The sequence below is a fragment of the Leucoraja erinacea genome, chromosome 16 (genome assembly GCF_028641065.1).
Source record: "Leucoraja erinacea ecotype New England chromosome 16, Leri_hhj_1, whole genome shotgun sequence".
Taxonomy (NCBI): domain Eukaryota; kingdom Metazoa; phylum Chordata; class Chondrichthyes; order Rajiformes; family Rajidae; genus Leucoraja; species Leucoraja erinaceus.
Window position 1 is genome coordinate 22,530,867 of NC_073392.1, and position 14,614 is coordinate 22,545,480.

General features: G+C 42.1%; 1 protein-coding gene across 1 annotated transcript in view; it reads right to left on the reverse strand.

Annotated features, from left to right (window-relative positions):
- Nucleotides 1-14,614, reverse strand: part of LOC129704603 (testis-expressed protein 264 homolog) — a 209,912-nt gene that overhangs the window by 174,003 nt on the left and 21,295 nt on the right. The window contains exon 2 of the mRNA XM_055647833.1: nt 4,156-4,377. Within this exon, the coding sequence (XP_055503808.1) occupies nt 4,156-4,377 (222 nt within the window). The remainder of the gene's footprint in view (nt 1-4,155; nt 4,378-14,614) is intronic.

A 14,614-nucleotide genomic window follows, 5' to 3' on the forward strand; every position in this document is an offset into this window, starting at 1 on the left:
CAGTCTCCCACAATCCAGTACTGACTGGAAGTATTTCATTCATTTTTCACTGGTGTAAGGTCAAATTGCAGAAACTCCCTGGCTAAATGTACTGTGGGAGCATTATCAATACGTGGACTGGAACAGGTGGCAAGTTACCACATACTCATGGAAATTAAGAATGGGCAATCATTATTATCCAATAATTTATGTGTTGATAATCCCTGATTTCACAAGAACTGGAGCTAACTGTAAGGAACAAATAAGCAAATAACTTACAATCAAGCACAAAACAAAAAATAATCCAGTAAAGGCACTCGGGAGACGAGAGTTGCACATTAAAGCGTCACATTTTAATTCTAGGAACACGGGGCACAATCGTAGAATGGAAACTAGCAACCTTATTTACAAATATAATCTCAAACGCCATACAAAACCTTGTAAGCCTCTTATAAGAATATACGTCACGGTGTGTGATTTTTGGAACTGGCTCATATACCTACCACAAATCCTGATAATTAAACACATTTTTGTAAGTGTGTCACAGTAATGAAAGCCAGTTGGAAGACAAAAATATAACAGACAATCTATCCGCAGGCTCCCCAGCTGAAACTGTTAATTAGACAAACTTATAGCATAGCACCTACTCCAGAGATCAGAAACTGGCTTTCCCAACCATCTGTCACTGAATATTTCAATTACTTTTGCTGCCCCTGGATTTAAATGAAGTATGAGGTTTGTTTTCGAATTTTGTTTTCTGTAGTTAATAAAAAAAATTCAGTGCTCCCTACCAGCAAGCTAACCCACAAGTTATGATGAAATGTTGTTCCTAATTTGTCCAACCTACCTTGTTATTTCTCCAGAGATTTGACTGCTAATCTGGAAACATCATCATGATAAGGGTAGGCAGGGCATATCGGTGCCATGCGTGTGCCCAACTACGCCTCACTCTTATTTGGGTTGAAGTGGATGGAGTCAAAGTTGCAGTAGTGAGAGGTCGGGACCAGTTCCCGCTAGGCGGGGAGAGGTCAGTATGGGGCTTCTTGGTCGAGGAAGACCGGAGGGCTGTGCGACCCTCATTTGGTGGTGGATGGACCGAGCGTTGGACTCCAGGGTGAGGGGGATGGACCTGGACGAGGATCGCGGAGCGTTACGGCGTGACGGAGGTGCTTGGTAGGGGAGGGATTCCTTGGCAGGAGAGCTGTGGCGATAGGCCAAGTTATTGGATGACATGGGTTGAGGATAGTTAGGAGATGTTGGGAAGTGTCGGTGGGTATTTCAGGTTCCGATAGTTTGGCTCGTGCCTCAGGGAAACCTGGAACGATGCTTGGTCCCTGAAAGGAGTTGGGGGAAAGGTGAAGGGAGATATTGCTGCTGACTGGCATGCGGCCGCAAGGGAAGAGTGCAGGGGAACCTGGGGGATTGCTTGGGACCGAGATCATGGAGGGGTCATGATAAGGAAAACTGGCCATACCATATCCAATGCTTGGATACCATTACCAGAGATTTTTGCTGAGAGGAGAAGAAATTGCAGGAATCCTGGCTGAGATATGCAAATCATCATTTAACACGGATGAGGTGCCGAAAAGCTGGAGAGTAGCTAATGTTGTGTCTGTATTTAAGAATGGCAGTAAATAAAACCTGGGAATATACACCAGTAAGATTGACATCTCTGGTAGGAAAGGTACTGGAGAGGATTCTAATGGGGCTGTCCTACTTAGACCTCCTGGCGACCCACCTACTATATGAGAATTCTCGCTACTCTCCATGGCGGCTTCATTCCAGTCGCCACTAATTCTTCAACATGTTGTAAAATTCACAGCGCCCATAATGAGGCCACGACTAGTTCCTACAATGCGCGTACTCCTCGCGACCATGAAGGCAACTCCCCGGCAACCACCTGCGAACATGTGGCGACTGCATAGTCTCCTGCAGTCGCCTAAAAAGTTGCCTAAGTGGGACAAGCCCATAAGGAATAAGATATACATGTATTTGGATAGACAGGGGTTGTTTAGGGATAGTTAGTATGGTTTTGTACATTGTGTTCTGTGAATTTTATTGAGTTTTGTAAAGAAGTAACCAAGATGGTTGTCGAGGACCATAGGTGTAGTCTATATGACTTCAGCAAGACCTTTGATAATTGTTCTGCAATGATCATTCAAATATCAGAGTGAGAGTTCAGTTCAGTTTAAATGGTCAAGTTGCTGGAGAAGGACATGAATCCTTAAAACGTTTCACTTACCAAGAGAACCACCAGTGAATCACGACCCATGCCTATAGTTGCCATTCAAAACAAGACAACGATTGAGTGGGTGTGCAAATTGGTGACTAATTGTTACAACTGTTGGTAATATTAGGGGAAAAAAGAGGTAAGAGAGGTACGAGAACAACAAACTCATATATACATAGAACTGTAAAATGTGTAAATTTATTTCCTGCAACTCTCATTGTTTTTTCAGAAATGAGAAAAGAATCAGTGGAATTAGGTTATGTATAGTACTATTTGATCTGATTGGAAAGCATGTAAAACAGAGATTTTCACTGTACCATGGTGCGTGTGATAATAATAAACCTAAACCTAGTGTCTTCAGTAAACCTTCCCCTAAGGTAAACGTCTACACAACAAAATAAACAGTTTGAAATATATTTGTACATTTGTCTGACTTTTCTTTTCCACCCGCCTGTCTAATTAAATGGATAACACCCTACATAATATTGGGTAAAAACATGACATTCACAACCCCTGTTGAGGATGTAAAACTTTGATTTTACTTGAAATGTTCAATCAAGGATAATAGAATGTATAATGTTCCCCCTAGTTACATATAGTTTTCTAATATTTTTAAAGAATTATCCATTTAATTGGAGAGCTTAGCTCCCCATCACATTCAAGGTTCATGTTACAGACCTTTTTTGTAAATTAGTATCCAACCAGGCATATATGTTGGCCAGAATGCATTATTAAATACAGTCAATAACAGGCTATCACGTGAAAGATACTACAGATGCTGGAGTTTTGAGCAATCAGATGCTGGATTAATTCAGACCAAAGAGCCCCACCCCAAAACATCGTCTGTTCATTTCCAATCACAGATGCTGTGCTGCTTGATCCCCTGGGTTCCTTCAAAACTCAAATAGAATCATTCTTGCGTCGGAACTTCTGCCACATTATAGTGCCACCGCATTGGAATATTACTGCATGATTGCATGCTCCAACCCATCCACAGCACATCCCCATTTGATAGCAGTGGTGCAACAAAGACTGATATGCAAATAATACTTTATTTTGAATTCCATGAGATCCATGCCTGGAAATGGCTTTTTGTTATTTACACATTTAAATCTAGTCTTCAGGACAAAGATAAATACAATTTAGATTAAAATGTTTATTTGAAAAGTTTGCCAAATGATATCAGTTGAAGATATATTTCAATGTACGTATGATAAGATTCTGCTAGACATTCCATTGCTTTGTCAACTGGCATGCAGACCATGACCACATAAAGTTCTCTGCACCAAAATATTGAATGGAAAAATACAGAATATTTGTGCTTAAATACAGATATGAACTCTCACCTTCAGATGTCTCAAATCCTACAAAGAAATTGCAAAAATCGCACCACAGACTTTTCAATTATAGGGCACATTTAAATGCATTGTAAAATAGATATACCAATGACACTCAGTGCTATATTCTATGGATAACTAATGGTAGCATCGACAGCACTCAAGATTATTAATGATAGATTATCTTAACATGTTCAATAAGAATATTGGGATATATAATGTCCATATAGTAGATAGTAAGTAGAGCTTTCTAGTTTTTCAATATGTTTAAAGGAACATCCATTTAATTGGAGACCTTAGGTCTCCAACATATTCAAGGTTCATTATAGAGATTTTTTTTGTAAATCGGTATCTAAACATGCATACATGTGGGTCAGAATGCATTGTTAAATAAATCAGGGAACAAAATCTATGACACGCATGAGACTGAGATGCTGGAATCAATATTACCTATTTTCAAAACTTGACTTCAGTACCACTGCAGGCCACCTGCAAAGCTTAAAATTGTTCATGTGACACTTGTCAGAAACAGGTTTTCAATTATGGATCATGATACCAAAATCAGGAATTGATCAACTCAACATGATGAATTGTTTAAAAGGTTCCTACCTTGATGTAGTTATTTAGGACTGGGTACACTCTGTACGTTGCTAGGAGCAGTGAAAGGAAGGTCATGAAAGGAAATGTTGTCATAACAACATGCGTGACTTCTGGGAAAGAAAATATTCTAAAGCCAAACTGCTCATAAAGTTTGACCAGTTCTTCAGATGGCTTCTCGTCACCTTCACTCAGGATGCTCCCCACAATATATCTCAGCTTTTCTTCCGGCACCTGGAATAATGGAAGAACTTCAGGTTAACATTTGCCTTCTGATGTACTTTAATGCACAAATTTCAAAATAACATTTCTATCAGCTGCGCAAAGTACCACTGATACAAGCTATCCTGAAAAAACGGACATATTGCAACATCTGTGTATGTTGTTGTCTGCTGTTCCAGGTGGGGCACAGATGTGAGGGCAAAATTGGATTCCCTTCTCTTCATGGTAAAAATATTACAGAAAGATCAATGTTGAAATTGCAGAAATGGCTCCTTACCAGGGTCTGATTAGAACTGTCTGGTCATACTTTTATGTATTAGTATCTATGTAAAAATATGTTCAATCTTTGGCTCAATTGAAGATTATTTTTTGCTGCTAATTACAAGAAAGATCATTACCCCATTATTTCAGGTTTGATCAGTTCTTGTGTGCTCAGAGGAACACAAAACTTCCCATTTTAACAACACAATTTGGAATGCTTAAGGTAGGAGACAAGGAAGTGAAGAAGTATTGCTGAAATGCAGAGCAGATTCATTCATAATAGGAAGGTGTAGGTTAACATGATTTACATAGAATCTTCTCAAGCAGTCCCTTGGGATTGAGGATGACTTGCTTCCATTCCAGTTCTGTGGTACATAAGATGACTCTGGAAACCACAGATAAAATAGGGAGTGACTGTCCAACCTGGGAAGTAGAAAGTTTGTGCTTCAGTGAATGAATAACAATTTGCCCTCAGCCTTCACTCCAGCTCAACACTGAAGTCGAGACAGTCTTACTAGGGAGGTTTGGGGCAGGTTCCCTTTAGTACTGATTTACTCCACTCCAGCAAGAAGCTTGTTGAAGGTGAGATGCAGTATTGCAACAAGAAGATTGAAAATATGCATCTTATTTTTTGCAGTAAACATAGAAACATAGAAACATAGAAATTAGGTGCAGGAGTAGAATCACTCCGGATTGCACTACAATATTTAAACCATTATGTTGTTTTACACTCATTGTTGTATTTATTGTAGTATCTAACAGTATCATGTATGCTATGCACTATGAGCTTCATATGAACAAGATATTTCATTGCGCCTTGGGTCTATATAACAATAAACTAAACTAAATATGAATATGACAGTAATGCAGCCTTATTTTAACACCTGTTTTTGCTGTAATTGACTCTGCAATGAACCCACTACCAAGAATCATGACGTACAGGATTATGAACTAAATGCATTGTAGCTCAATTTGACGAGTACTTTATAGTACCTTCTACTTTATAGATTTAAAGACGTTAGTGAACCAATAAGATTAGTGCTGCTCCCTGCTTTTTTTCTTGAAATTGTCAAGAAGTGAATCTCATGTCCATTGTGCCTCTGGATGGACAGAATCCAAACATTCCTGGAGCAACTGAGGAGAGAATTGAGAAGAGTCCTTTCTTTGCAGCAGAGTGCAGAGAGATCTCTCCACAATGAATGCAGTTGGAATTCTCTCCTTTCTTGAAGACAGTTATAATGTCTGAAGTCCCCTGACACATTCTCCTCTACAAATGTAGACAATGATATTCTGAATTTATAACTGATGGTTCTCACCACTGATTTTGAACCAGCAGAAATATCATCTGCTTCTGCGGTTTCTTGCTTTCTAAGTTGGCATATGGTACTTTGATGTCTTATTGGTTGGGAGTGGCAGCAGGACTGTCCCAGAAATATTGTTATGAGATGGAGCCAAGGACTTTTACATCAAGGATAGAATCACGAGTGAAGAGGTCTTCGAGGTGTTCCAAACACGAAGTACTGGAGGAACTCAGTGGGTCAGACAGGGAATGTACAAACCTTTTGTACATTCTGATTTCTGTCCATTCCTAACACAGATGCTGCCTGATCCGCTGAGTTGCTCCAGCATTTTGTGTTTTGCTCAAATTTGCAGCATCTGCAGTTCCTTGTGCCTTCAAAGTGTCCCTTCCAGCAGGTATTGAACACCCCTAGGTCGTTGATTAAGTTAAGATCAAATCTTGCTATTCAGTGGAGTGGTGCCTTGGCTATTTTGGTCGAAGATTGCTTTGACAACATTTTATACCCATCCATGTTGTAGCTGTCAGCAGTTCACAGGGTCTCCTGTGATTTTTCAATCCATCATCTGTCCTACAGTTTACAGGGCTGCTGCTGTTTATTTTCTATTGAGATATGATGCAGTTTTCAATCTGGGAATGCCTTGCATTTGCTGTTAATTGCCTCCTGGATCTTCTCTTCATTCTCATCAAATCTCTTCTAGGCTGTTTTTAATGAGACTGAGGATGTGCTGATGTTTGCAATATGTTGGTTTCATGTTAAAGCATACAAAAGGATTACAAAGTATTCACTAATTCCAGAGGGAGATTGCCAATATCAATCTCATGCTTGATGGTGAAATTCTCATAATGAAGATAACATTCCTCGTCTTTTGTGCCCCTCAAGCAGGTGTATCCTCCAGTTTGTTCTTTGAACCAGCCATCTCCTGCATCATGTCTCAATCAAAATGCCAATGTTGATATCAAAGCATTTAACTTTCCCTGCTGTGGCAGGAAGAGAGAGAGAGAGTAGGCTCCTCTGTGGCAGCAGAGTTAAATTTAGGACTGTTGTTTTTGGGACAGTTCATGAAGATCCCATACCGTTCACCATTTGTCCAAAACCCTCCTGATTGCCTGCTCCACTTGGCATAAACTAATGTGTGTATAGGCACATCTGTGCACCTTTGAACACTGATACCACCCAGCCTCTCACCATTTCACAAATACCTTGCTTTTCTGTGCTGTTCATCAGTGATCTCACATTTGTTCCACTTTATATTCCATCTACCATGTGCTCACCCATTCACTCAGAATGTCTATATCCTCTTACAGCCTATCCATGTCTTTCTCCATACTCACTATCCCACCTTGTTTAGTTTTACCAGCAAATTTGTTCTACTCTGCCAAATCATTGACACTGATCCCTGCAATACCCCAGAAGTCATAAACTGCAACCCTGAGATGATTGGCTTATTCCTTCTACGTCAGTATATTATCTTCGAATCGAGGTGCTCTTATTTTGTTGACCATTCTCCTGTATGAGCTTTTCTCAAAAGCCTCCTAAAAATCCAAATATACCACATCCATCAACTCTTTTTATCTATTTTTATGCCACATCCTCAATGAACTCGAGTATATTAGCAAAACACAATTTTACTTCTTGTGAATTCTGCGCAATCCTACTATTCTTTTCAATGTCTTTTGTTGTTACATATTTCATTATGAATTCAAGGTAATTCCCAACCACTGAAGTTAGGCAAACAGGGCTGTAGTTCATTCCTTTCTCTCTTCTTCCTTTTAATAGGTTGTAACCTGTAAAATGTTAGGCATATCCAAAGGGGGAAATTTGAAACATGGTTCTCTAGTTTCATAAAATCATGGATGATTGTTTCATGTAGTAAGCTGGAATAGAGATGGGAACTGATAGGATACATCTTAGCTTAGCATAGAGAAGCTTGAGGATCGAAGCACAAATCCTGTTTGAACAGAACACCAAGATTACGCACTAGTTTACATCAAATCTCAGTATTTATTCCAGAACAAAGGGATGACAATGTGATAGTATAGTTTTAGAAGAAGACAAAAAAAAGTATAAGAAGCAAAGTAAATGAGCTTGAGGCTCAGTTAGAGGTTGGTAGATATGACATTGTGGGGATTACTGAGACATGGCTGCAAGAGGATCGGGCCTGGGAACTTAATATTCAGGGTTATACATCCTACAAAGGACAGGCAGGTGGGGAGAGGAGGTGGGTAGCTCTGCTGGTGAGGGATGGAATTCAGCCCCTTGTGAGGGAAGACATAGGGACTGACAAGGTAGAGTCACTGTGGATTGAGTTGAGGAATTTTAAAGGCAAGAAGACACTAATTGGTGTTATCAACAGACCCCCAAATAGTAGCCCGGATGTAGGGTGTAAGTTGCAGCAGGAGTTAAAAGGGGCATGTAACAAAGGTAATGCCACTGTGGTGATGGGGGATTTCAATATGCAGGTAGACTGGGAAAATCAGGTTGGTTCAGGACCCCAAGAAAGAGAGTTGTAGAGTGCCTCCGAGATGGATTCTTAGAGCAGCTTGTAATGGAGCCAACCAGAGAAAAGACAATTCTGGATTTAGCATTGTCCAATTAACCAGATTTGATAAGAGAACTCGAGGTAAAGGAACCGCTTAGAGGTAGTGATCATAATATGATTAGTTTTAATCTGCAATTTGAGAAGGAGAAGGTTAAATCAGAAGTGTCAGTGATACAGTTGAACAAAGAGGACTATGAAGGCATGAGAGAGGAGCTGGCCAAGGTAGACTGGAAAGGGATCCTAGCAGGAATGACGATGGAACAGCAATTGCAGGAATTTCTGGGCAGAATCCAGAAGACGCAGGATCATTTCATTCCAAAAAGGAAGAAAGATTCTAAGAGGAGCAGGAGGCAACCGTGGCTGACAAGAGGGCTTAGGGATAGAATAAAACTAAAAGAAAAGATGTGTAACACAGCAAAGAGTGGCCAGAAGCCAGAGGATTGGGAATCTTTCATAGGACAACAGAAGGAAACAAAACGGGCAATGCGGACTGATAAGATGGGGTACGAGGGGAAGCTGGCCAGGACTATACGGAAAGACAGTAAAAGCTTTGTTAAGGGAAAAAGAGTAGCAAAACCACATGTGCATCCCTTGACGGAAGACACGGGTGAAACTATCATGGGTAACAAGGAAATGGCAGAAGAGTTGAACATGTACTTCGGATCTGTCTTCACAAAGGAAGACACAAACAATCTCCCAGATGTACTGGAGGACAGAGGATCTAAGGGGGTAGAGGAACTGAAAGAAATTGTCATTAGGCTAGAAATAGTATTGGATAGGCTAATGGAACTGAAGGATGATAAATCCCCTTAGCCTGATGGTTTGCATCCCAGGGTCCTTAGGGAGGTGGCTCTAGAAATAGTAGGCGCACTGGTGATCATTTTCCAATGTTCAATAGATTCAGGATCAGTTCCTGTGGATTGGATGGTAGCTAATGTTATCCCACTTTTCAAGAAAGGTGCAAGAGAGAAAACGGGTAATTACAGACCAGTTAGCCTGACTTTGGTGGTGGGAGAGGTGCTGGAGTCAATTATTAAAGAGGTAATAGTGGGGCATTTGGATAGCAGTAAAATGATTAGTCCAAGTCAACATGGATTTATGAAAGGGAAATCATGCTTGACTAATCTTCTGGAATTTTTTGAGGATGTGACAAGTAAAATGGATGAAGCGGTGCCAGTGGATGTAGTGTATCTAGACTTTCAGAAAGCATTTGATAAGGTCCCGCACGGGAGACTGGTGACTAAAATTAGAGTACATGGTATTGGAGGTAGGGTGTTGACATGGATAGAAAATTGGTTGGCCGACAGGAAGCAAAGAGTAGGAGTGAACGGGTCCTTTTCAGAAAGGCAGGCAGTGGCAAGTGGAGTGCCGCAAGGCTTGGTGTTGGGGCCGCAACTGTTGACCATATATATTAATGATTTGGAAGAGGGAATTAGGAGCAACACTAGCAAGTTTGCGGATGACACAAAGCTGGGTGGCAGTGTGAACTGTGAAGAGGATGTTAAAAGGTTGGAGGGTGACCTGGACAGGTTGGGTGAGTGGGCAGATGCAGTATAATATAGATAAATGTGAGGTTATCCACTTTGGCGGCAAAAACAAGGGGGCAGATTATTATCTCAATGGGGTTAGGTTAAGTAAGGGGGAGGTGCAGCGAGACCTGGATGTCCTTGTACACCAGTCACTGAAAGTTGGCGTGCAGGTACAGCAGGCAGTGAAGAAAGCTAATGGAATGTTGGCCATCATAACAAAAGGATTTCAGTATAGGAGTAAAAAAGTTCTTCTGCAGTTGTATAAGGCTCTGGTAAGACCACATCTGGAGTATTGTGTACAGTTTTGGTCTCCTAATTTGAGGAAGAACATCCTTGTGATTGAGGCAATGCAGTGTAGGTTCACGAGATTGATCGCTGGGATGGCGGGACTGTTATACGAGGAAAGATTGAAAAGACTAGGCTTGTATGCACAGGAGTTTAGAAGGGTGAGGGGGATCTTATATAAACATATAAAATTATAAAAGGACTGGACAAGCTAGATGCAGGAAAAATGTACCCAATGTTGGGTGAGTCCAGAACCAGGGGCCACAGTCTTAGAATAAAGGGGAGGTAATTTAAGACTGAGGTGAGAAAAAAACGTTTTCACCCAGAGAGTTGTGAATTTGTGGAATTCCCTGCCACAGAGGGCAGTGGAGGTCAAAACACTGGATAGATTTAAGAGAGAGTTAGATAGAGCTCTAGAGGCTAGCGGAATCAAGGGATATGGGGAGAAGGCAGACACGGGTTATTGATTGGGGACGGTCAGCCATGATCACAATGAATGGCTGTGCTGGCTCGAAGAGCCGAATGGCCTCCTCCAGCACCTATTTTCTATGTTTCTACGTTTCTATGAAAAACAAAGTATGTGAGTAAACAGAATGGGAGATGTAATGGACAAGTGAGAAGAAAAGAAAGTACCCAGGCATATTTCTATCACTCACCGGAAATTAACTAAGAAATAGCAGATTTGCATGACAATTTATTTACTCCTCACAATCTTACACATGAGCAATGCTTTCAGAAGAAAGACGAGTATTCAAAGCCTTATCTTTTGTGTTACGGTTCTTCAGTCAACTGCTTTCATTTGAAATACTAAGCCAACATGCAAACTGACAGAAAAATTACTGTCCCTTCCATCACAAAGCAATCACTAGGCTATTACAGGTCCAGTTCATAATAAAAAAATCTCCAGGATATAATCTTCATTTACAAAACGACAACATAAAGCTTTTGATACTTTTGACAGTCATTATTCAAGGAAATATTGTCAATGATTTTTAAACATTTCATTAACTTCCATGTTCCAGAATCACAATAGGTTTTAATTTTGTGAACAATTCAATTTGAATGTCTTCTTTAGATCATACAATTTCAAATGCAAGTATGTTCTTTTTCTATTAGCTTCTATGGCCGTAAACATGAATCCAGGATATGTGTGCCTCCCTGGTGCCAGAGGTCAAGCATATCAGAGAGAATGGTTGCAGGGCATTCTAAACAGAGAAAATAAACTGCAAGAGATAGTGGTCCTTATTGGTACAAACAACATAGGTAAAAAGGATGAAGTTCCATGACATGAATTTGGGGACCTACAGAAGGTTGAGATTTAAAGAGCAATACTTCAAAAGTTGTAACTTTAGGATTATTTCTGGTGCCACACATGCTCATATAGGATTAGGAGAATATTCAAGGCTAAAGGGATGGTGTAAGAGAGGACCAGGTTTCTGCCTTGCTATGGCAACTTCGATATCACCAACTTTAAATTATAGAATCACCTTGTGTGTGGCACTATGACAAACATATTTTGGAAATCCAAATATACCAAATCTACACATTATCTCTTCCTTGGTATTTGACATTAGCCCATCAGTTATCATTGATATATTTACCTTATCCTCCATGGTGAAGGCCAATGCAAATAAAAATCAATTTAACATATCCGCTGTTTCTTTATTCACATTATTAATTCCCCAGCCTCAATCTCTAAAGATCTCACACTAATCTACAGTACTCTTTGCTTAGCAACATTTACTATTTATCTTGAAAGTACATGGAACATAAAAAGTACAACACAGAAACAGGCGCTTCAATGCCCAACATAATGCCAAGATAGACTAATCCAATCTGCTGCCTAAAAGTGATCCATACCTGTCTATTCCCATCTTAGCTAAAACTCTGATCTTGTTAGCTTCTGATTTGCGTGTTTTTTCTATTTGCGCAAAAACGGTATACGATAGCGCTACAATTTTTCGCCACCTTACTCACCATTCTCCTGTGCTGCAAGTACAACAAGTTTTGTTCCGATCAATGTTATATTTTAAAAGTTATTAAAAAAACGTGCATGCGCAGATTGGTCTCCCCTCCTGTCAGTCACCGACACGCAGATTGGTCTCCTCTCCTGTCAGTCACCGCCACGGCCGGGACTGCGACGCCCCGTCCTGCACCATCGGCACACTGATTTGCCGTGTCTGCTGTCACTCACCGGCGGCGCCCGCCTCTGCCCGGCGTGTCTTCCGATCGGCCCGTCTTCTGGTCATTCGGCGCAACCTCCGGTCGGTGCGGCTTCCGGTCAAGGCAATGTCAGATTAGAGGAGCAGCAACCTTGAGATACTGGGGATGTGAGGAGGGAGAGTGGAGGAATTGGGGGAGAGGAGGGGGTAGGGAGGGAGGGGGGGGGAAGTGGGGGAGGTGAGGAGGGAGAGGAGAGAGAGGAGGGGGGGGGGATAGAGGGAGAGGAGGGGGGGTATGGAGGGGAGAGGAGTTATGGAGGGAGGGAGGAAATGACTGAGGGAGGGTAAATGACTGAGGGGAGGGTGGGATTGGGGAGGGTAGGAGGAGAGGAGAAAGAAGAGTAGGGAGAATGGGAGGGGGAAATAGAGGGAGAGGGGGGAGTGAGGTAGGTAGGGAGTGGGATATACAGGGAGAGAAGGGCAGTGGGGAAGGTGAGGAGGGATAGTGGGGGGGGTTGAGGGAGGTGAGTGGGAAGGTGGGGGATAGAGGGAGGTAGTGAGGGGAAAGGAGTTATGGAGGGAGTGACTGAGGGTAGGGGAAAGGAGAGGGAGGGAGAAGTGAGGGGATTGGGGGGGAGGGGAGGAGTTGAGTGGAAAGAAGTGCGAGGCTGAAGAGGAGGGGAGGGAGTGCATGGGGGGAGGGGGGGGGGATAGATGGAGAAGAGGGAGAGATAGGGAGTGAGGAATATAGGGAGAGGGCAATGGGGGAGGCGAGGAGAGATTGTTTGGGGAGGGGGATGAGGAGGGGGGATAGGTAGGAGGGGTACGGAGGGGGAGTGGAGGAAAGCAGGGGGGAGGGGGGATATAGGGGGGATGGGAGGGGGCAGTGAGTGAGGGAGGGAAAGTAGAGAGGGATGGAGGGAGGAATTGGGGGAGGGGAGGAGGAGAGCGGTAGAAGAGGGAGGGAGAAGAGAGAGGTGGGGGGAGGGAAGAGGGAGGGGAGGGGGGAGGAGAGTAGGGAGTGGGGAATAGGGAGACAGGAGGGCAGTGGGGGAGGTCAGGAGGGATAGTGGGAAGGTGAGGAGTGGGAGAGGGGGATAGAGGGAGGGAGGGTGCAGGGGGGGATATGGGGAAGGAAGTTGAGGGTAGGGGAAAGGAGCGCAGGTTGGGGAGGGATTGGGTAGGGGAGTGGGAGAGGGGAATATTACGTTGGGGAACGGGTTGCGTTGGGGAAAGTGGGGCTATGGGTGAGTGGTGGAATATTGCGTTGGGGAACAGGTTGCGTTGGGGGACCAGGCCTTCCTTGTGACAGGGGCCTACTTCGTCTAGTCATAGCTAAAAGCCACTTTCAAATCTTCAACAGAAGAGGGAGGAGAAATAGTAGATGGAATCTGAGCAATTGTAATGTGTTGCACTTTGGAATGTTGAATATAAGATGAACGTACAGCTTGAACGATTTTCTGGCAATTGATAGTCCACCAACCCCGAGACAAAATTACGAGCTCTGTTGAAATCCTTGAGCGGCCACAGATGGCATTGCGAGTCCCTCCATCGTGAAAGTCTTTTTTTTTTCACATCTAAACATTAAAATCCCTCATTGATCTTGTCTAATTCTATCTCTGTTGGCTCAATGTTTAAGTTTTTTTGGGTTTCAACTCTGCCTGGCCCCAGCGTAACCTGCCGAGTATTTCTAGCATTTTCTGTTTTTAATTCGGTTCTGTAGATTGTTCATTTTCTAACTACCCCAAACTATCCCTCGAAACAGTCACCATGGGATTTGGAAGATAAACCTAACAAGAGGGCTTTCCCTTCAGCCTTTCTTTACCCTAGAGGAAAGAAACTATTTCCTCCTCAAAGAGTATATGAATGTAATTGCTATATGTTTATATTTAAATACCTTTGAAGCAAGCTATTCATTATTTGCTTCCACTTCTGATGCATATTTCATCCCCTTAACGACTAATGAGAACATTCAACCACAGTGAAAGAACCTCTCTTAGGATTTTCTATTATTTATCAAAGTTTAGATGGGAATTAGCTAAACCATAAGTCTCTGTGACTGGATTTGTAGCAACCCCTGTCTAACACAATAAACTTGAACTTGATGTTCATTTTATCAATGCAAATTATACAATATGATATTTGCCCGATAAACTGCAAATGGAAGATGAT